This window comes from Crinia signifera, chromosome 3 (genome assembly GCF_055691185.1).
Source record: "Crinia signifera chromosome 3, ASM5569118v1, whole genome shotgun sequence".
NCBI lineage: Eukaryota > Metazoa > Chordata > Amphibia > Anura > Myobatrachidae > Crinia > Crinia signifera.
This window is the reverse complement of record NC_139219.1, coordinates 327,467,836-327,492,455: the sequence shown is the minus strand read 5'-3', so window position 1 is coordinate 327,492,455 and position 24,620 is coordinate 327,467,836. Positions and strand designations below refer to the sequence as shown.

Here is a 24,620-nt window from a genome sequence, read left to right as displayed (position 1 = left end):
GGGAGCGCACCTGCGGAGGCAGCTGCACCTACAGACAGTACGCTATTTGCTGCTGACATCTGAATGGTGGAGTGTGAGAATAGGACTTGTGGCGAGTGCAGCAAGACACCGACCGAGCCAAGGGGCTTTATTGACCTCGCCCCCCTGTCGGAGTAATGGCAGTCGGGATTTCGATGTTGGTATACTGACCGTCTGAATCCTGACTGTGGGCCATACCACACCTATTACAGACACACACATGCACAATTCTGTGCAACTCCATCCAATCAGTGCATAGCGCTCCCTCCTGTGTATCACACACACACACACGTGCCCATCAGCAGGGGGAGACAAGATGAAGCAGAAGAGGCACAACCTGCCTTGGGGTCTCTTGTACGCACACAAGGGGTCTCGCCACAGTGTTAAGATTCACCATGTTGATAATCATAATGTTGACACTTTCTGGATACCGACAGTTTATGTGCCGCCAGAATGGTTAGAGACAGACACTAAGGGGAGGGTGGAGCGAGGCTCTAGGGGAAATCACGGTGAGGCTGTGGGTTAGGAATAGGTGAGGGGCACTTAGGGTTAGGCTGGGAGGGTGGAGGTTAGCGTAGGTAGAGGGTTAGGCTGGGGCGTTAGGAATAGGTGAGGGGCACTTAGGGTTAGGCTGGGAGGGTGGAGGTTAGCGTAGGTAGAGGGTTAGGCTGGGGCGTTAGGAATAGGTGAGGGGCACTTAGGGTTAGGCTGGGAGGGTGGAGGTTAGCGTAGGTAGAGGGTTAGGCTGGGGCGTTAGGAATAGGTGAGGGGCACTTAGGGTTAGGCTGGGAGGGTGGAGGTTAGCGTAGGTAGAGGGTTAGGCTGTGGGTTAGGTGAGGGGCACTTAAGGTTAGGCTGGGAGGGTGCGGGTTAGTGTAGGCAGAGGGGTTAGGGTTTGGTGCGGGGATTAGGGTTAGGCACTAATGGGAGGTTAGAGAAAGGCTCTAGGGCAGTGGTTCCCAAAATGTGTCTAGGCACCCTGGGGACCTCAGGATGTTTGCATGGTTGCCTCGGGTTGGGGGTCCACAGCCAAAACAATTATCTAAGTGACAGGCAAAACCAGTGCTGGTGGCTGCCAATCATAAAATGTATGGACAAATAGAACCACAGCGATGATCCCCCCCCACCACATAACTGAACCTGAGGGTGACAGTTAATCCCAATTTACTTATTTTTTAAATGTATCCATAAGAAACTTTTTGACTAGGGGTGCCTTGCACAAATGCTAATATTCTAGGGCGCCCTGGTCAAGAAAGTTTGAGAACCATTGCTCTAGGGGAAGGCTGGGAGGGGGGGGGGGGGGGTTTAGGATTGGGCTTTGGGATTTAGGGTTAGTTGCTAGGAGGACATTAGGGTTATCCTGTGGCGGGGGCTGGTAATAGGGTGAGATTAGGGTTACGCTCTAGGAGGGGATAGGAATAGCGTGTAGGGGAGATTTAGGGTTTGGCAGTAGGGGAACATTGTGGTTATCTTATGGGGAGTGGGGGGATACGATCACTGGGTCGATCTGTATTTGGTCGACTTACATTGCATCAACACCCTTAGGTCAACATGCTTTTTTTAAAGTTTTTATTTTATTTTGAAAACGGCGGTTTTTATTTATTTATTATTTATTTGCAGTTTCTTATATAGCGCAGCAGATTCCGTTGCGCTTTACAATAGTAGACAGTGATAAAACAAACTGGGTAACAGACAGACTTGGTGGTTAGAGGGCCCTGCTGCAAGCTTACAATCTATTAGATTCTAGAATCTATTAGGTTTTTCAAACCTTGCCATCCACTAGGGCAGGGGTGACCAACCAATCAGAGGCAAAGAGAGAAAAAATATGTTCTGGTAAGACAAAGAGCCAATACCATGCAAAAATGGGCGTGGCCTAGCTACCGAAAGGCCATGCCCCATTTTTAAATGGGTTGTGGTCTAGCTGGCACAAGACTATGTCTCATGTTCAGGGCCGGATTTAAGAATCAGGCCGCCCCTAGGCACCACATTTTTGCCCCCCCCCCATTCGGGAGGGAGTGCACACCGGCATGGGGAGCACCCACGGAGGGAGCACTAGCGGCAGCGCATGGCACGGGACACACTCTCTGGGTCTCTACAGGCAGCTGCGCAAGGGGTGATATCAGTGCTGCCGCTGCCCACTCTGCCATCTGATGCTTAGAGACCCAGAGCTAGGAGTCAGACCCTTTTAGCCGTAGCAGTGATACCCCTCACCTGGTAGAGCACTGAGGCTGCGTGTGATTGTGCTGTTGGCAGCCCGGAGCCTCCGTCTACAGTCTGCTATCAACGAGTTCTCAACAACTGCCCCAGGAGCCACCTTCCGGGCATGATGGACAGGAGCACAGAATTCATGTCGAAGAGCCGCTCCAACGGCACGTAGAGCCCGCCCAGCGCCTCAACCCTACACTGCTCGGAAGAGAGCAGCAGCGACAATGAGCACGGCAGTAGCCTCTGGCTCACTGAATGAGCTCCCGAGTCCTGTCCCCCTTCTCCTGCCTCAGTGTGAGTGTGTGGCCGTGTCTATCAGGCCTTCTCTGATATAGCCGCATCCCATTTTCCTTTGCAGAATGTAGATGTGGGCATGAGGGTTGGAGCCGACCCATTGTCTGTGCTGGGCGAAGCTCCTGGCTGCCTGCCGCCCTTAATTTGTGCCGCCCCTAGGCCCGTGCCTCACGGGCCTACTGGGAAATCCGTCCCTGCTCATGTTGTGTTCACATGATACAGCAAAGGCACTAAGGGGCTCATTCTGGGTTGCTTGCAAAACACAAAACCATGCTGCACTGCAGATGGGGCAGATGTAACATGTGCAAAGAGGGTTATATTTGGGTGAGTTGTTTCTGTGCAGGGTAAATACTGGCTGCTTTATTGTTATGCTGCAATATACTGTAGATATGAGTTTGAAGTACACACCCCACCCGAACCTAATTCTCTCTGCACGTTACATCTGCCCCACCTGCAGTGCACATGGTTTTGTCCATTAGAGACAGAATTTGCTTTTGCAAGTGAACAAGAATCAGGCCCTAAGCCTTACTGGAGTGCTGGTGACATATATTCAACTGACTGGGAGTGTTCAAATCGCCCCCCAGGACACGGAGGCCATGCTGGAAGCCATCGCGGCCGGCAGGACCAGGTAAGTGACCGATAGGCCGCCTGGGACATTGGGCTGAAGTATTTATAGTAGGGATTATAACGTGGATGGGGAACGTCCTGTCTCCTGTCTCAGACACTTGTGTTATCGCACACTGAGCCTGTAATAGGATAATGACTGTAATGTCAGATCTATATCACTGGCTGCACATCTGGCCACAGCATCTGTCCCATGTGTACACGGCAGCCCCGGCTCCGATACTGACAGCTAGGTCACCTCTCATTTCTGGATGGGGAGAAATAATGCTCGGCGTCAGGCGCTTCCCAAGGTGACTGGTTTATACTGGGAGGCAGCTGGAGATAACGTGGAACCCCAGATGTGGGCTGTCCATGCGTGATGAGGAGCAGGAGAGGAGAGTGACACCATAATAGATCCCTCTGCTAGTGATTACCGGGTGATCTAAACAGCTCTAATTGGCTCAGGCAACACCGTCTTTCATATAATCCGCGCTCCTGGCCCGGCCACATTCTCCGCTGGTGCTGTAATAGCAGTGATGCTACACGTGTGTGCGCCCTCGCTGCCTGACATGTAACATGAACACAGATTAAACTGGTCATGCTCACATGTGATACACTGAGGGGCTCATTAATCACCAAGTGATAGAACCCTTCAATTATAATGACAAATAGTGCTTCATCCATTTTTCAAACACGTGGCAGTTAGGAGCTGGGTGTGTGACAGTTAGGGGTTGAACACATGGTACTTGGGAGCTGAACACATGACAGTTAGGCGATAAACACATGGCAGTTGTTCGCTGCAGGCGAGCGCCCGAAATTTGCGTGTGTGACCTGGTGGCTAGGGGAGTGGACAACATCCACAAGGCCACACCCCCATTTTCCTCCCTGTGGGGTGCCTATAGGAATAGGCACTATGTGCACAGAATCTATTCATTGATGCTCAGTAGAGCAGCACTGGGCAGGGGAGACTCCCAACTGACCCCCACTGCCAGCCCTGGGACCATCCCGCGAAAATCGGGGCAGATGGGAGGTATGTACACTGCACAGACAGGGCCTCCCTACACTGCACAGACAGGGCCTCCCTCCACTGCACAGACAGGGCCTCCGCTTCTCCCTACACTGCACAGACAGTGCCTCCGCTTCTCCCTACACTGCACAGACAGGGCCTCCGCTTCTCCCTACACTGCACAGACAGGGCCTCCGCTTCTCCCTACACTGCACAGACAGGGCCTCCGCTTCTCCCTACACTGCACGGGACAGGGCCTCCGCTTCTCCCTACACCGCAAAGGACAGGGCCTCTGCTTCTCCCGAGACTGTACAGGACAGTCCCTCCGCTTCTCCCTACACCGCACAGGACAGGGCCTCCGCTTCTCCCTACACTGGACGGGACAGGGCCTCCGCTTCTCCCTACACCGCAAAGGACAGGGCCTCTGCTTCTCCCGAGACTGTACAGGACAGTCCCTCCGCTTCTCCCTACACCGCACAGGACAGGGCCTCCGCTTCTCTCTACACTGGACGGGACAGGGCCTCCGCTTCTCCCTACACCGCAAAGGACAGGGCCTCTGCTTCTCCCGAGACTGTACAGGACAGTCCCTCCGCTTCTCCCTACACCGCACAGGACAGGGCCTTCGCTTCTCCCTACACCGCACAGGACAGGGTCTTCCCTTCTCCCTACACTGCACAGGACAGGGCCTCCGCTTCTCCCTACACTGCACAGGACAGGGCCTCCGCTTCTCCCTACACCGCACAGGACAGGGTCTTCCCTTCTCCCTACACTGCACAAGACAGGGCCTCCGCTTCTCCCTACACTGCACAGGACAGGGCCTCCGCTTCTCCCTACACTGCACAGGACAGGGCCTCTGCTTCTCCCTACACCGCACAGGACAGGGCCTCCGCTTCTCCCAACACCGGACAGGACAGGGTCTCCCCTTCTCCCTACACTGCACAGGACAGGGCCTCCGCTTCTCCCTACACTGTACAGGACAGGGCCTCCGCTTCTCCCTACACTGTACAGGACAGGGCCTCCGCTTCTCCCTACACTGTACAGGACAGGGCCTCCGCTTCTCCATAGACTGCACAGGACAGGGCCTCCGCTTCTCCCTACACTGCACAGGACAGGGCCTCCGCTTCTCCATAGACTGCACAGGACAGGGCCTCCGCTTCTCCCTAGACTGCATAGGACAGGGCCTCCGCTTCTCCCTACACTGCACAGGACAGGGCCTCTGCTTTCCCCTAGACTGTACAGGACAGGGCCTCCGTTTCTCCCTACACTGCACAGACAGGGCCTCCGCTTCTCCCTACACTGCACAGACAGGGCCTCCGCTTCTCCCTACATTACACAGACAGGGCCTCTGCTTCTCCCTACACTGCACAGACAGTGCCTCAGCTTCTCCCTAGACTGTACAGGACAGGGCCTCCCCTTCTCCCTACAACGCACAGGAAAGGGCCTCCGCTTTTCCCTACACCGCAAAGGACAGGGCCTCTGCTTCTCCCGAAACTGTACAGGACAGGGCCTCCGCTTCTCCCTTCACCGCACAGGACAGGGCCTCCGCTTCTCCCTACACCGCAAAGGACAGGGCCTCTGCTTCTCACGAGACCGTATAGCACAGGGCCTCCGCTTCTCCCTACACCGCACAGGACAGGGCCTCCGCTTCTCCCTACACCGCACAGGAAAGGGTCTTCCCTTCTCCCTACACTGCACAGGACAGGGCCTCCGCTCCTCCCTACACTGCACAGGACAGGGCCTCTGCTTCTCCCTACACAGCACAGGACAGGGTCTCCGCTTCTCCCAACACCGGACAGGACAGGGTCTCCCCTTCTCCCTACACTGCACAGGACAGGGCCTCCGCTTCTCCCTACACTGTACAGGACAGGGCCTCCGCTTCTCCCTACACTGTACAGGACAGGGCCTCTGCTTCTCCCTACACTGTACAGGACAGGGCCTCCGCTTCTCCATAGACTGCACAGGACAGGGCCTCCGCTTCTCCCTACACTGCACAGGACAGGGCCTCCGCTTCTCCCTACACTGCACAGGACAGGGCCTCTGCTTTCCCCTAGACTGTACAGGACAGGGCCTCCGTTTCTCACTAAATTGCACAGGACAGGGCCTCCGCTTCTCCCTACACTGCACAGGACAGGGCCTCCGCTTCTCCCTACACTGCACAGGACAGGGCCTCCGCTTCTCCCTAAATTGCATGGGACAGGGCTTCCGCTTCTCCCTACATTGCACAGGACAGGGCCTCTGCTTCTCCCTACACTGCGCAGGACAGGGCCTCCGCTTCTCCCTACACTGCACGGGACAGGGCCTCCGCTTCCCCCTACACTGCACAGGACAGGGCCTCCACTTCTCCCTACACTGCACGGGATAGGGCCTCCGCTTCTCCCTACACCGCAAAGGACATGGCCTCTGCTTCTCCTGAGACTGTACAGGACAGTCCCTCCGCTTCTCCCTACACCGCAAAGGACAGGGCCTCTGCTTCTCCCGAGACCGTACAGGACAGGGTCTCCCCTTCTCCCTACACTGCACAGGACAGGGCCTCCGCTTCTCCCTACACTGCACAGGACAGGGCCTCCTCTTCTCACTACACCGCACAGGACAGGGCCTCCGCTTCTCCCTACACCGCAAAGGACAGGGCCTCCCCTTCTCCCTAGACTGCACAGGACAGGGCCTCCGCTTCTCCATAGACTGCACAGGACAGGGCCTCCGCTTCTCCCTGCACTGCACAGGACAGGGCCTCCGCTTCTCCCTACACTGCACAGGACAGGGCCTCCGCTTCTCCCTAGACTGCACAGGACAGGGCCTCCGCTTCTCCCTACACTGCACAGGACAGGGCCTCCGCTTCTTCCTACTCTGCACAGGACAGGGCCTCCGCTTCTCCCTACACTGCACAGGACAGGGCCTCCGCTTCCCCCTACACTGCACGGGACAGGGCCTCCGCTTCTCCCTACACTGCACGGGATAGGGCCTCCGCTTCTCCCTACACCGCACGGAACAGGGCCTCCGCTTCTCCCTACACCGCACGGAACAGGGCCTCCGCTTCTCCCTACACCGCACGGGACAGGGCCTCCGCTTCTCCCTACACCGCACGGGACAGGGCCTCCGCTTCTCCCTACACTGCACGGGACAGGGCCTCCACTTCTCCCTACACTGCACAGTACAGGGCCTCCGCTTATCCCTACACCGAACAGGACAGGGCCTCCGCTTCTGCCTACACTGCACAGGGCCTCCGCTTCTCCCTACACTGCACAGGACAGGGCCTCCGCTTCTCCCTACACTGCACAGGACAGGGCCTCCGCTTCTCCCTACACTGCACATGACAGGGCCTCTGTTGCCCATATCGTGGGTATGGAGCAGTAAATACTATGATTGGCTGGGGAAACCTCCCTTTGATTTGGATGAAACTTTGGTACTTGTTTCCTAGCACGGCCACACCGATTATGATCTTGGGCATCGCAGGTAAAAAAATCGCGTCGGTCGCATCGCATGCGGGCAAAAAAATCGCATGCGATGGTCCCGACACGATGCCCCCGATTTCCCATAGGAAACAATGTTAAATGCCTCAATTTACCCAAATCATCATAGGGAACAATGGTAAATGGGCCAGAAACCCCCAAAAACACCCCTGAACAGTGAAATGGCCCCCCAAAATTAGTTAACGCCACCCCACGATCAACGTGAACCCGAAGCGTGGCGAGCGCAGCGAGCCCGCGAGGGGCGGCGGTACGCGTCCTACGACCTTTTCATACCCCCACTATCCACGTCGGCGTGGAGTTGAGAATAGAATAGTGTGGCGAGCGCAGCGAGCCACTGAGCCCGAAGCGCGGCGAGCGCAGCGAGCCCCGCGAGGGGACGCGGATACCTGTGAAGCCCGCGAAGGGACGCGTTTACCTGTGAAGGTATCCGTGTCCCCTCGCAGGGCTCGCTACGCTCGCCACGCTCGCCACGCTTCGGGCTCGGTGGCTTGCTGCGCTCGCCACACTAATCTATTCTCAACTCCACGCTGCGCTCACCACGCTTCGGGTTCACGTTGATCGTGGGGTGGCGTTAACTAATTTTGGGGGCCCATTTCACTGTTCAGGGGTGTTTTGGGGGGTTTCTGGGCCATTTACCATTGTTCCCTATGATGATTTGGGTAAATTGAGGCATTTAACATTGTTCCCTATGGGAAATCGCGGGCATCGCGTCGGTCGCGTCGCAGACCACTAAAAATTACACCCGATGCCCGCGATTGTGGCCGTGCTAGGAAACAAGTACCGAAACTTTTATTGAAGCAGTAGAGCAGGACGACACAGCGTTTTCATATAAGTAATGACTCAATACCAAACCTTAGAGAAGTCGCCAGGAGCAACGCCGCTACCTGGCCTCTCCCAGCACCCAGGCTGACAGCCCTCTGCCAGAGCTAATGGTCGCTGCACTTGTGTGAGCTGAGCCCATGGCAGGAGATACGTATAATGTGCCGGTCCCTCAGCTCGCCCAGCTGCCCCACTGTAATACGTTTCACGATGTGTGCGCCAAAGGGTTATGTTATGGTTACTACGCACAGACACAGAATAAATGCTTAGCATGTGCTCTCGTAAAAAGGGATCAACATTATAGCGCACTAAATAGCAAATAAATATTTAACAACTGTGGTATGGCAGCGCGGTAATTGCCCTGTAACGTATAGGCCTCACAATGCCCCCAAATAGCCTTTTATGCTCTAGATTGTCTTATTATGCCCATATACCTCCTCATAGTGCCAACCTACTGCCTCACACTGCCCACAATGCCCCCATAATACATAACAGTGTAACCAAGGCAGAAATGCGGTAAACAAAAAAAAAATTTTAAAAGTTTTTACCACATTTCTGAAAGTATTAAAATCACTTCACCGGGGCTCAGACACGGAGAGTATGCCACGTTAGCTGGCACTACATGCCACGTTAGCTGGCATTACTTTCTAGAAGCGTTTGGGCTTCGTTCCATATCACTGTGGGAGGGATCCTACAAGACTTCTCCCAGCACTCCCTGCAGCCCTGCTCGCAATATTACAATCTATGGCAGCGGTTCCCAACCTTGGGTACTCGTACCCCTGGGGGTACTCTGCAGAACAGTTTGGGGTACTCGAAAATAATATTGGTAATGGCAGAAGAAGTCTCTCAATGGCGGAAGAAGTCTCCAGTTGCCGTGGAGATGAAGCACGTCGCATCACTTTTGGTTCCATCTGCAGCATCGTCCCTCACACAGCGCTGCAGAGAGAAGTTGTACCCACTATGGAGACAGGGGTCTGTGTGCTCAGGTGTGGCCACCAGAGTGGTCTTGGCTAAGCCTCCGAGTCCTTGTTGCTTGCAGGGCGGGTACAGGGGGATCACATTTGGAGTATTCTGGTACAAATAAACTAAATCAGGAGTATTTACTCTTCACCCAGATCTGCCTAATTCGCAACTTTGTCCAAATGCCCACTCCAGACATTGCCTACAAAAGACCGGCCCCATTACTGCCCAGTTATGCCCCCTATTAGTTGCTAGTGGAAATACTTATGACTGCGCTCGGTCAGTACTTGCATTACGATTGGTCCTGGAACATGCAGTACGTGTCAGATTTGCTCCCCGCAGATGGGCGTGCGCTCGAACCTGCATCATCCCAAAAATGCTTATTTATCTAATGCAGTAATGATCCCCAAGGTGACCTCTGCAGGACAAAGCTCGGCGCTTCGAACAAACACTACACTACTGGATCAACAGATTGTCCTGCCAATTCCTCCACCTGTGCCAGCAGCCCATAAAACAGCTTAGTTTTGGGATCTTAGCAGGACCTATAAAACTGTCTAACTTCGAGAAGCGCCAGCTCAGAGCTCAGCTCGGCTAATGACTGTACAAACGGCTGCGCAGTCTCCAGTACAGGTGCTGCGGCTTCCCGGGGTACAGAAATCTAATATAGGCGGCAGTAAACATGCCAGCATGACAGTAGGGAGCTGAACACATGACAGTTAGGACTGAACACGGCAGTTGGGAGCTGAATATATAACAGGAGCTGAACGCATGTCAATTAGTACACATGACAGTTGGGAGCTGAACATGACAATTAGGAGCTGAACACATGACAGTTGGGGGCTGATTGACTGCAGCACAAGTTATCATACGCAGCAGGATTTATCATTACTAACAGATTTTATCACCCATTGATAAATTGGCCATTAGGGGCCTGATTCAGGATCAGTTGTAATTTTGCGAAACTCCCGGCGGTGGGCGGTGGGCTGTGGGGGGGGGGCTGCCCAGCACAGGTCTCTTACCGCGATGCGCCCACAAAATCATTGCTATCGTGTGTACACTTTGCACACTGGTTGACTTGGACCGTTAGGGGTGTCTGTAGGACCTCATTTGGGAACTTAAGGAAAAAATGGCCCCCCCAAAAAACCCTTAAAAAACTGCCTATAGCACTGGTTCTCAAACTTGGTCCTCAGGACCTCAAACATTCCATGTTTTCCAGATCTCCTCAAAGAATCATAATCATTAGCTCTCCAACTGTATATCTTTTTATAATGTGTCAGTGAGTAATAACTACACCTGTGCACCCGCAGAGTGACCTGTAAATTGTGAGACGTTTGAGTTTCGGAGGACGGCGTTTGAGAACCACTGTCCTATACAACACTTTCAAAGGCTTCATACCCAGTGTTGTTGCTTTTGCATCACGATTTATAGCAATACTCAGCATCTGCCAATGTATAATAAGCCTTTGCTATGTTGTCCTATGTGCCTGACGTGTTCTCAGTGCAGGACCAAGCGACACGCAGGCTTTCCCGCACGTTATAACTGCCCATCATATTTCTATGTAGTGCACGGGCTCCCAACTACAGTCCTCAAGGCACGCTAACAGTCCAGACTTGAGCACAGGTGACTCAGTTAGTTCCTTACTTATTTTAATGTAACCGTCTGTGGTCAAGCATGGATATCGCTGAAACCTGGACTGGCATGGTGGGTACACGCTGGCCAATATATCGGCTGGCCAATTTAAGGGCAGATATATATCGCTGGTCTGTCGGCCAGTGTTTGCCATATGTCTGTCAATGGACCTTCACAGACGTATGGTTGCGATGTAGCACAGCCGATATACGATATATCTAATGATATATTGGTGCATGGTGCTGCGTGTACAAGTGGAGTTGTACCCAGGTTCTATTATATTCCAGGACAATACAAAATCTCTGCCTGATGCTATATATGCAGCACTGAAGGGCACAGAAGGGAGCCAGTAAGACCAAAGGAATGGTTGACATGGATAATGTCTATTGTCAAAATATCGACACAAGCAAAAGGACAACGGAAAAAGATAGACATGAAAAAGTCGTCAATATAAACATACTGTAAGTCGAGATGGCCCCCCAACTAGCGTGGCGCGTTTGGTAGCCATGCTCAGGGTCTGGTGCCTTACTGCGCTGCGTTCTGCACACTTTACCGTTCCTAATTGTAGTCCAGGTGGATCGCTCATCATGAAAAATTCACACAAATGAAAAAAATTGTAAAAAACCCATGTAGATCTTTTCATGTGTCAACCATTACATGTGCATGTCAACAATGTCAACCTGTCATCCGGATACCCGAACAGTGTAAGTGCTAAAAGCTGAATGAGGGTGCATACAAACGAATACACAAGGTTCATAAAAAAAAAAAAAAAAATAGAAATATTAGATTCAATCAGAACAAAATGACAGGTGTAAAACATTTCCCCTTTAAGAAATGTTGTGTGGAACGGAAATGTGCTGGCAGCAGCAGAGCCCTGTCCCAGGCGTGTGGGGGATTATACGTCAAGTCTAATAATACGGTCGCAGGAATAGGAGTAAAGCAGATTAAACATCGTATTTATATAATTAGATCCATAAATGAAGAAATGAAGCAGGCTTTGACTCGCTGGAGGTTATTACACTCACAGTCAGATTATCTGAGAGTATAATGTATGACAGGCGCTCCGTGCCGGCTGATTAATGGCAGTCAGCGCTGCAAAAGTACCAAACATCTCCCAGAGCAGCCCAGTCCCAGATGCAGATTGTGTTACTGGCCGCACTGCTCTTAAAGGGAAACGCTGATAAAATTCAGTTCAGAGAGGAAGCGGTGCTATTATACTGTATGAAAGAGACTCGGACATTCATATGTAGACAGTGGTAAAACTGCTGACATGTTAGAATGTCGGCATATCGTCAGCGGTCATAGAGCTGCGTCTATGAATGGCTATCCATCGTCCGCCATCGATGATTCAAAATAGTCGATGTAGAATATCCACAACCTCTCCTTGCAGCCTAACGCCTTCTGACACTGTTGACATTTCACCTGCCGACATCCTGAGAATGTCAACATGTTTTTTGTTGACATTTTAACAATCACTGCATCCCACACTTAGCATGCCGCCGCTACCTGGCTTTGTGTTTGCGCACTGCGCATGTGTGTCACGGGCTGCAGCTTTGCCAACATCATGATAAACGGCATTGGTCGCACGAGAAGGGGCCCTATCACTCAGTGGGGCCCCTCAGTCTCAGAGGGATCATTATAACGTAAATGGAATTCACCTTCTAATAATGATATAGGGGTTTATTTACTAAGCCTTGGAGAGAGATAAAGTACTAATTGGCTCCTAACTGACATTGTTCAAACAAAGCATGTAACGTGGCAGTTAGGAGCCTGTGAGCAGCTTCTGTGATACAGTTTGAGTTTCCCTTATCCAAAATGCTCGGGACTATGAGCATTTCGGATAAGGGATGTTTCCAATACTTACCTGGTCCCCTGGCGTCCACGGCTGCCTTCAGAATCTTCTTCAGCAGTCCCAGGGGGCATTGCACGAGTTTGCAGGTGTGCCGGTGATGTCACCGGCACGCCCGTGCACTAGCAATGCACCCCTGGGACCGGAGACGCCGCAGAAGAGGATCCTGTAGGCTGCCATAGATGCTGGAGGACGTGGTAAGTATCAGAAAAGGGTCGGGGGGGGGGGGGGTGTGATATTCTGAAAATTCTGGTTTGTGGATTATTTTGGTTTTCGGATATCCGGATACAGGATACTCAACCTGTATTTTCATTTGCCTGGGGGCTTGCTGTCTGATTGACAGGCGGGGGGGCGTTACGGGGTGGACAGCTGTTGCTTCCTGGGCATACCCACAAAAAGCGATGGGTGCGGGGGCGGGTGGATGACATCACATGACATTTCCACCTGCCCCCAATTTGGACAACAACGTGCAGCAGAAAAGTAAGCTCTGGGCTTCCGTTCCGGGCGCTTGCGAGTGAATATGTAAGCGTACATCCACGCGCAGTGTAGCGAGGGGGATGTGCTTGCAGCGGAGGGGGGGCATTCGCCCAGGTGACAGTAGGCTTTGAATATACGCAGCATAGCGAGCCGGGCTGAATTACCCCTATGAGTCTATGATACATGTCACAGTCCATTACAGGCTGCTCAGAAAGATTGTCTATGCCCAATCTGCGCTCACCCGCGATCGTAAGTGATATGTTCCAGTTGGCCAACTGATATCGCATGCAGCACCATGCAAGGAAGTGAGGGATGGAGTGAGGGATAGTTCTGTCCTTTGTTACACCGTTCCGACGTGTACCGCAGTGCTTCTAGCACAGTGTGGTCTGTATCTCAGCACTGAAATAAAGACCAGACATGTGCTAGAAGCATCACATAGACAACATATATCCCGGAGGGCTCCTGAAGGCCACTAGCTGCTCTAGGCGAAGACATGTCAATGCCACAAAGCGATATTGCCGGCATAATTCACAGAACAACGCCAATGTGAGCCTTACAGAACATACGTTCTCTATATTTCTCTTTGCTTCACTCTAATCCACCGTGATATGAAACAGAGTTTCTCAGGCTTCCAGAAACCTACACAGACTCGGTCTGGGCTTACAGCTCAAACCATTCCGAAGGAAACCTGATACCGCTGCATTGCATTTGTTTTAGCAAGCTGCCCACGAGGAAATATTGTATTTGTACATTGCGAAATGCGTTGGTGATTGTTTTGCAAACATCATGTACGCAGAAAGGGTCCGCTCTGCTGTAGCGCAGGTGTCAATCATCCTCGGAGCGGGAGACACGAGCTCTCGCGCAGCGCGGCTGGCGGTGAGATAGGCAAGGAGCCAACACAAATACAATTATCCATATAAGATTTTATGTTCCTAATCCCTGGAGGTGGGTTCCTCCATTAGCCAGCATGAAATCATTACAAGCTGCCCAGAAACCCACCCTAAATCATCTGGTCCCATTTTGTTCTCCTTATTTCATGTCATGTCCTGTAGATTATTTATTCTGTACCCACAATGCAGCTATTTACATCATGGGACGGTTTATTAATCACCGTGCAGTTTCGCAGCTGAATGGGTAAAGGAGAAAGGGTTTTAATGCCACTAGGGGGCGCTGAGACACCAGATATCCTATGGTTTCCCTGTGGTTGGAATTTGAGCACTTCTGAAAGGTTATATATATATAATTTACTGCCCTTCTTAATTCACATAACTCATCCCTGCTCCGACCTAGAGAAAGAGAGGGTCCCTGGTGTTACCAGGTCACTGACAGTCAGAGCAGCCCCTCTTAGTGTATCCTCTAGGACAAGAACATCATCATATAGTGAGTTGGTTATTTGTGCCACCTTGGGACACCTGTACGTTTTGGATTACCTCTCCATCCAGATGGTCCAACTGGGACTCTACATTCCGTGTATATAGGAAAGGACTCTCCAGGACACCCCAAATTCCATGGTTGGTGGATATCATGAAAATTTGATTCTAATCCTTTTTAACAATGATGGCTTTTTACCGTATTAATTAAAAATAAAATCTATTTGTGCTGGATCAACCAATCTTCAATTTGTTTAGCACTGGTCACCCTGTTTTTTATGTGAGTGTCTGTGTGTGCGTGTATATGTGGTAGGGAATATAGATTGTAAGCTCCACTGGGGCAGGGACTGATGTGAGTGTTCAACTATACTCTATATAGCGTTGCGGAATATGTGTGCGCAATATAAATGACTGGTACTAAATAAATAAAACTCGCCTAAAAAACATGTTCTACTGGTCATTTGTATTTACTGGTGAATTCATATCCAGATTCCAGATTCACCGGTACAAATATTTGTAAATCTGACGATCGTACAGAACACTATGGTGATATACAGCCGAGTTCTATTGATGGCGTAACAGTCGAAAAACGCAATCAGCCAGGCATCGGGTGCCGGCTGAATTTCAGAACGAATGGGTACGAATGGCTGCATTCGTACCCATTCAATCTTAAGGTGCCCATACACATTACAATTATAGTATACAATTTGGACTAGATCACATCACATAGGTTGTGCATTGTAATGATATGAGATGAGACCTAGTACATATAGTAAGTGCAGCAGATACTTTTTGAGCTGTACGATGAGATGTGAGACGGGAGCGCACATCTCATCGCACCCAGCAACTGTACCGTGTATGGGCACCTTTAGTAAATTTAGAATAGAATAGAATCAACTTTATTGGCCATGTGGTGCTTGTGCACACTAGGAATTTTTGTTGGATTACAGTGCAGCATCAGGCAGGGATGAAGGGGGGGGGGGGGGGGGGGGCGTTACATACATTTCATTAAGACATTACATGCAGGGGACACATACCCGCCGAGCTACACAGCACCTAGGCAGCCATCAGCGGCGCCACTGGTCGTTGCAGCAGTCAGGTAGGTAATAATATAAGCAGGGACAGTACAGTATCACACAGGGAACACTTACCTGCCGAGCTGCACAGCACCTAGGCAGCCATCAGCGGCACCACTGGTCATTGCAGCAGCCAGGTAGGTAACAATATAAGCAGGGACAGTACAGTTATCACACAGGGAACACATACCCGCCGAGCTGCACAGCACCTAGGCAACCATCAGCGGCACCACTGGTCATTGCAGCAGCCAGGTAGGTAACAATATAAGCAGGAACAGTACAGTTATCACACAGGGAACACATACCTGCCGAGCTGCACAGCACCTAGGCAGCCATCAGCAGCACCACTGGTCATTGCAGCAGCCAGGTAGGTAACAATATAAGCAGGGACAGTACAGTTATCACACAGAGAACACATACCCGCCGAGCTGCACAGCACCTAGGCAGCCATCAGCGGCACCACTGGTCGTTGCAGCAGCCAGGTAGGTAACAATATAAGCAGGGACAGTACAGTTATCACACAGAGAACACATACCTGCCGAGCTGCACAGCACCTAGGCAGCCATCAGCGGCACCACTGGTCATTGCAGCAGCCAGGTAGGTAACAATATAAGCAGGGACAGTACAGTTATCACACAGAGAACACATACCCGCCGAGCTGCACAGCACCTAGGCAGCCATCAGCGGCACCACTGGTCATTACAGCAGCCAGGTAGGTAACAATATAAGCAGGGACAGTACAGTTATCACACAGAGAACACATACCCGCCGAGCTGCACAGCACCTAGGCAGCCATCAGCGGCACCACTGGTTGTTGCAGCAGCCAGGTAGGTAACAATATAAGCAGGGACAGTACAGTTATCACACAGAGAACACATACCTGCCGAGCTGCACAGCACCTAGGCAGCCATCAGCGGCACCACTGGTCATTGCAGCAGCCAGGTAGGTAACAATATAAGCAGGGACAGTACAGTTATCACACAGAGAACACATACCCGCCGAGCTGCACAGCAGCCATCAGCGGCACCACTGGTCATTGCAGCAGCCAGGTAGGTAACAATATAAGCAGGGACAGTACAGTTATCACACAGGGAACACATACCTGCCGAGCTGCACAGCGCCTAGGCAGCCATCAGCAGCACCACTGGTCATTGCGGCAGCCAGGTAGGTAACAATATAAGCAGGGACAGTACAGTTATCACACAGAGAACACATACCCGCCGAGCTGCACAGCACCTAGGCAGCCATCAGTGGCTCCACTGGTCATTGCAGCAGCCAGGTAGGAAACAATATAAGCAGGGACAGTACAGTTATCACACAGAGAACACATACCTGCCGAGCTGCACAGCACCTAGGCAGCCATCAGCGGCACCACTGGTCATTGCAGCAGCCAGGTAGGTAACAATATAAGCAGGGACAGTACAGTATCACACAGGGAACACATACCTGCCGAGCTGCACAGCACCTAGGCAGCCATCAGCGGCGCCACTGGTCGTTGCAGCAGCCAGGTAGGTAATAATATAAGCAGGGACAGTACAGTATCACACAGGGAACACTTACCTGCCGAGCTGCACAGCACCTAGGCAGCCATCAGCGGCACCACTGGTTATTACAGCAGCCAGGTAGGTGACAATATAAGCAGGGACAGTACAGTTATCACACAGGGTACACATACCCGCCAAGCTGCACAGCACCTAGGCAGCCATCAGCGGCACCACTGGTCATTACAGCAGCCAGGTAGGTGACAATATAAGCAGGGACAGTACAGTTATCACACAGGGAACACATACCTGCCGAGCTGCACAGCACCTAGGCAGCCATCAGCGGCACCACTGGTCATTGCAGCAGCCAGGTAGGTAACAGTATAAGCAGAGACAGTATCACACAGTGAACACATACCTGCCGAGCTGCACAGCACCTAGGCAGCCATCAGCGGCACCACTGGTCATTACAGCAGCCAGGTAGGTGACAATATAAGCAGGGACAGTACAGTTATCACACAGGGAACACATACCCACCGAGCTGTACAGCGCCTAGGCAGCCATCAGCGGCACCACTGGTCATTGCAGCAGCAAGGTAGGTAACAATATAAGCAGGGACAGTACAGTTATCACACAGGGAACACATACCTGCCGAGCTGCACAGCACCTAGGCAGCCATCAGCGGCACCACTGGTCATTGCAGCAGCCAGGTAGGTAACAATATAAGCAGGGACAGTACAGTTATCACACAGGGAACACATACCTGCCGAGCTGCACAGCGCCTAGGCAGCCATCAGCGGCACCACTGGTCATTGCAGCAGCCAGGTAGGTAACAATATAAGCAGGGACAGTACAGTTATCACACAGGTAACACATACCCGCCGAGCTGCACAGCACCTAGGCAGCCATCAGCGGCACCACTAGTCATTGCAGCAGCCAGGTAGGTAACAATATAAGCAGGAACAGTACAGTTATCACACAGGGAACACATACCTGCCGAGCTGCACAGCGCCTAGGCAGCCATCAGCGGCACCACTGGTCATTGCAGCAGCCAGGTAGGTAACAATATAAGCAGGGACAGTACAGTTATCACACAGGGAACACATACCTGCCGAGCTGCACAGCGCCTAGGCAGCCATCAGCAGCACCACTGGTCATTGCAGCAGCCAGGTAGGTGACAATATAAGCAGGGACAGTACAGTTATCACACAGGTAACACATACCCGCCGAGCTGCACAGCACCTAGGCAGCCATCAGCGGCACCACTGGTCATTGCAGCAGCCAGGTAGGTAACAGTATAAGCAGGGACAGTACAGTTATCACACAGGGAACACATACCCCCCGAGCTGCACAGCACCTAGGCAGCCATCAGCGGCACCACTGGTCATTGCAGCAGCCAGGTAGGTAACAATATAAGCAGGGACAGTACAGTTATCACACAGAGAACACATACCTGCCGAGCTGCACAGTGCCTAGGCAGCCATCAGCGGCACCACTGGTCATTGCAACAGCCAGAGACAGTACAATTATCACACAGGGAACACATACCTGCCGAGCTGTACAGCACCTAGGCAGCCATCAGCAGCACCACTGGTCATTACACCAGCCAGGTAGGTAACAATATAAGCAGGGACAGTACAGTTATCACACAGGGAACACTTACCTGCCGAGCTGCACAGCACCTAGGCAGCCATCAGCGGCACCACTGGTCATTGCAGCAGCCAGGTAGGTAACAATATAAGCAGGGACAGTACAGTTATCACACAGAGAACACATACCTGCCGAGCTGCACAGTGCCTAGGCAGCCATCAGCGGCACCACTGGTCATTGCAACAGCCAGAGACAGTACAGTTATCACACAGGGAACACTTACCTGCCGAGCTGCACAGCGCCTAGGCAGCCAACAGCGGCACCACTGGTCATTGCAGCAGCCAGGTAGGTACCAATATAAGCAGGGACAGTACAGTTATCACACAGGGAACACATACCTGCCGAGCTGCACAGTGCCTAGGCAGCCATCAGCGGCACCACTGGTCATTGCAGCAGCCAGGTAGGTAACAATATAAGCAGAGACAGTACAGTTATCACACAGGGAACACATACCTGCCGAGCTGCACAGCGCCTAGGCAGCCATCAGCGTCACCACTGGTCATTGCAGCAGCCGGTTAGGTGACAATATAAGCAGGGACAGTACAGTTATCACACAGAGAACACATACCCGCCGAGCTGCACAGCGCCTAGGCAGCCATCAGCGGCACCACTGGTCATTGCAGCAGCCGGGTAGGTAACAATATAAGCAGGGACAGTACAGTTATCACACAGGGAACACCTACCCGCCAAGCTGCACAGCACCTAGGCAGCCATCAGCGGCACCACTGGTCATTGCAGCAGCCAGGTAGGTGACAATATAAGCAGGGACAGTACAGTATCACACAGGGAACACATACCTGCCGAGCTGCACAGCACCTAGGCAGCCATCAGCGGCACCACTGGTCATTGCAGCAGCCAGGTAGGTAACAGTATAAGCAGGGACAGTATAGTGTCACACAGGGAACACATACCTGCCGAGCTGCACAGCGCCTAGGCAGCCATCAGCAGCACCACTGGTCATTGCAGCAGCCAGGTAGGTAACAAAATAAGCAGGAACAGTACAGTTATCACACAGGGAACACATATCTGCCGAGCTGCACAGCGCCTAGGCAGCCATCAGCAGCACCACTGGTCATTGCAGCAGCCAGGTAGCTGACAATATAAGCAGGGACAGTACAGTATCACACAGGGAACACATACCTGCCGAGCTGCACAGCGCCTAGGCAGCCATCAGCAGCACCACTGGTCATTGCAGCAGCCAGGTAGGTGACAATATAAGCAGGGACAGTACAGTTATCACACAGGGAACACATACCTGCCGAGCTGCACAGCGCCTAGGCAGCCATCAGCGGCACCACTGGTCATTGCAGCAGCCAGGTAGGTGACAATATAAGCAGGGACAGTACAATTATCACACAGAGAACACCTACCTGCCGAGCTGCACAGCACCTAGGCAGCCATCAGCGGCACCACTGGTAATTGCAGCAGACAGGTAGGTGACAGTATAAGCAGGGACAGTACAGTTTATCACACAGAGAACACATACCTGCCGAGCTGCACAGTGCCTAGGCAGCCATCAGCATCACCACTGGTCATTGCAGCAGCCAGGTAGGTGACAATATAAGCAGGGACAGTACAATTATCACACAGAGAACACCTACCTGCCGAGCTGCACAGCACCTAGGCAGCCATCAGCGGCACCACTGGTAATTGCAGCAGACAGGTAGGTGACAATATAAGCAGGGACAGTACAGTTATCACACAGAGAACACCCGACGTGTTTAAATTTACCCCTTGTAATTAAAATATGGGGGGACACAAAAAACCTTTTTGGCAGGGGGTGCGAGTTACACCTCTGCCATACGCTGTCTATAAAGTGACACGTGCGTCTGTGCGGAATCGAGAGTTCAGACGTCGGTTCCAGGAAATCTCGCTCGAGTCCAAGCAAATGGAACTGACAGGAAAAACATCTAACGGGGTAAAACAACAGAAAACAGAACCCGAGCTTGCGGTGTAAACCTGGAAGGACAACGCTGCTCGCTGTGTACTATAGCGGAATGATTTCCCGGTGCGCCAGCGCAGTATTTACATGCTCCCATGTTGATGTATTGGTTTAATGGATATTATAGATATCAGAGGACATGTGAGAATGATTTGCCGGCTGTACTCCTGACTGTTTCCACGTTCCCTCCTCTTCTGTGCAGATATTCGGATACATGTGGATCGCACCCTTCCCAATGTTTACATTTTGTATTTCTGAGACGTTTCACAACAAAGGCGGCTGCAGCGTTCTCTATAGCGTGCGCCTGGCAGCGGCCGCGGCCTTGTTACTGTGCAGGATAATTACTATAGACTTCGGCCTGGACGCGCTCACCGTGGGTTTACATTTTTCTGACGGTGGAAAATGAAATCTAATCAGAAACACAGAGATTATCAGATCCCCGAACCCCGAGGTCCGTCATAGCGCTCATGGCTTCCCGTCACTCACTGGACCCCCCCCCCCGACATGCTCTGAATTACCACATGAAGGATGCTGACACTGACTAAGGGCCTGATTCAGACCAGTCCACAGTCAAAAGGTCTTTTGGTCCCGAATGTCAACACAGTCATCATGGACACCAAAAAAAGCGCACCGCGTCCCCTAAAATACCGCCTGTCGGCACATGTCGGCTCAGGAAACCCCTGAGAAACCAATGTCGACTGTCGACCCGACCTAATGCTTTTGTTGACCTTTTGACCCTGTCAACCTTAAGGCATGTCGACCCTTTTCAGGTGTCGACCTAAGGCCAGTCAACCTTTAGTGGTTGACTCACTGCATGTCAACCTTACTAGTTTTGACCTAATGACATGTACCATGGAATGGCAGTAAATCTAGGCTTGGCGCTGTGATGGACATGGGGAGAAGGAGGGAGCTGGAGATGTCGCCGGCCCTCCCTCCTCGCGGCACTCCCAGAAAATGCTGCGGTGCCCCCTACAAATGCCCCTGGCTGTCATCAACTTGCCAACAGCCAGCGTCTATACAGGGCAACAGAGGGGCTGAGGGCATGGCCAGCGGCTCTCAGAGTGCTGCGCAAGCAGTAATGCGAATGCCGCCCCTGCCCCGCCGGTCATGGTTTACGCATGTGCATTTCTGCGTATGTGCAAACCCCAACTGCATACGACTGTGCCCAATTTACTCACAGCGGGGGAGGGAGGGATGGGAGCGGATGGGGGCGTTGGTGGTGCTGGACCACGGGAATGCTCAGCGTTCTATGGGCATTCCCACGGGTACGCGGGCGGCCGATGCATGTGACGTCAGCTGCCCTCAGACTGTCTTCATCCCGGCACCGGAAAATTTCGGCAGCGCCCACCAACCCCCTCATCACCCCCCCCAGTAAAGTTTACCCTCACTCACCCATCCGCTTGCCACCGCCGGGTCTGTGGGACCTGCAGATCTACTTGCCTGCGGTCCCGATGCGTTTCGTGCTGCTAATGAAAAATGACTCCAACAAAATGGCTGACCCTAACAGCAGACCGTTTTTAAGGATGCTAGAGGAGGCCGTCTCCTCTACCATCCTCAGAACCTGTCTGCTGTGAGGGGGCGGACATTTTGTTAGGGCTATTTTTCATCAGCAGCAGCAGGAGGAGCGCCGGGAGTCAGGACTGCAGGAAAGTAGATCTGGAGATCGGTTCAGAGATATCCCCGCAGACCCCCGGCGCCCACATTTACTCAGTATCTCCCCGCCACGGCAGGGTCTGCGGGGATATTGTTACGTCACGGGAGAGGATGTGTCTTTGTTACACACCCCCTCTCTGGTGCCAACCAGAATCAGGCCCTTCGCCCGGAGCGGGTGCATTTAGCAGGAATACTTCCACCTGTGCATCAGCCCAGTGACACATTAGTGAATGAGGTAATATGTCTGTGTTCGGTGCTGAGAGGCCGCATTAGCTGTGGGAATGTGTATTGTAATCCTTTTATACCAGCCAGAGCGGCCAGCTAGACAGTAACCTTATATTTACACATATCCCAGATGTCCCCGGGAGATCATGTTCCCCGTGTTGGTGTATACCAGGTATACGGGCCCTCGGTTTCAGCATTTAACACTTTGCGATGAGTTTAGGACGGATATCCCTGCTTGAGCACAGGTGAGACCGCACATCAGTCACTGCTGTTGGCAGGATGCCTAGAAGACCTTTCTGATGCCATAATCCTGCCGGGCACCGTACGGTCCCAGGTCCTCGGAACGAGACACCGGGACACGTGATACAGTCTCCTCGGAGCGACAGACAATCCTTCCATTATTATGTAGCAGGATTGGGAATAACAAGCCTTATCCTAACGCGCCTCCCTATAAACGCATCAGGAAATTGCTTACAAATGAGACATTCTTAGGGATAAAACAGATGCACATTTTTTCGCTTCGGGATCCGATTCCTTTTGGAAATGCTCAGCGTCTGTTTTTATCCTGAGAGGAGATCTATAAAGTTACAACAATGCGTTTCTGTTTACACGCAGGCGAGGAATGGCGGATACGGTGCGCTATGACGGGGGATGTGACCCCTCCCCTGTTACCGGATCTCATTACATAAGCCGAACCTAGGCACGCGTTTCGCTCTGGGCTTGTCGGACACTTTGGCCCAAAACCATGCTGCGCTGCAGGTGGGGCAGATGTAACAGGTGCAAGGAGAGTTATGGTGCCGACATCGCAATGTGGTGTACCATCGCATCTTGTGGTGCTTACAGTACCCTCTTCCAGCACACGATGTGGCATGGCATCTGGGATGGCACAACACTTGCTGGAAGAGAGTGGGCGGTGGGCAGTGAAGTAGTTTAGCGATGTGAAGGAGCGCTAGTGGGAGGCGGGGCTCTCTCAGCCAATCAGAGGGCTGCGCAGTGTTTTAAACAGTTTTTCAGGTTTCAAATTCTGCCGCTGCTGCTGACCCCCGCCGCCTGCCAGCCCTCCTTCACAGCGCTAAGCTACTCAGATGGACGTCGCCACTGATCCCTCCAGCACCCCTCTCCGCAAACCCGCCACCGCCAGAAGCGTTCCCTCTTGTCCCCCACCTGAGATTGCATTCGAGCGATCGCATGTCATTAAAAACCACATGCGATCGCTCCTGCAATTTGCTAGATATTATGCGCAGCACATACTACCTATCGAAACGACATTCAACCAGGGGACCGCGCATCGCATGGTCCCTCCTCGAACAGATGTGGTGGAAATCGAATGATTGTATGCAATATCTCATAAGTGTATGGGCTACATTAGATATGGGTGGGGTGTGTTGAATGATATCTAAATTGCAGGGTAAGGATAAGGCTGTCTAACATCTGTGTGCTACATGCAAAAGCATACAGTATTTACCCTGCACAGAAACAATATAAATGTAGTTGCTGCACAGTGCGTTCCAGATTTGCTGTTTTGTGTTACTGAATCTGGCCCAATGTTCAGACCTCCCAATGGTTATAATAAGTCACTTACCTATTTCGCCTCGGTCTCCTCTTTCCCCCTTTTCTCCTTTAAACCCGCGGTCACCTGTAAGATAAGCATGCACTGTAAGTAATGTATTACACATATTGGCACTTTAGGCTCAAGAGCTGACACTTCTATGTTACAGATGAGTACATTAATGCGTGTGGAGGATTGTGTGTGTGTGATTACACACATTACAGGCAATACTGTGTAATATTACGGTATATGTCTCAGCAAGAACAGAAACATTGCAGGGCAGATGTACTAAGCCTCAGAGATAAAGTACAAACCAAGCTACTAAGTATATGCTATGTGGGTGTGAC

At 52.1% G+C, this 24,620-nt stretch overlaps 1 protein-coding gene across 2 annotated transcripts in view; it reads right to left on the bottom strand.

The window, feature by feature from the left end:
- The window catches only part of SCARA5 (scavenger receptor class A member 5), a 242,054-nt gene that overhangs the window by 11,223 nt on the left and 206,211 nt on the right, over positions 1 to 24,620 (bottom strand). For both annotated transcript variants that reach the window (XM_083178845.1, XM_083178846.1), the window contains one exon: positions 24,307 to 24,360. In XM_083178845.1, coding sequence (XP_083034971.1) covers positions 24,307 to 24,360 — 54 coding nt within the window. The remainder of the gene's footprint in view (positions 1 to 24,306; positions 24,361 to 24,620) is intronic.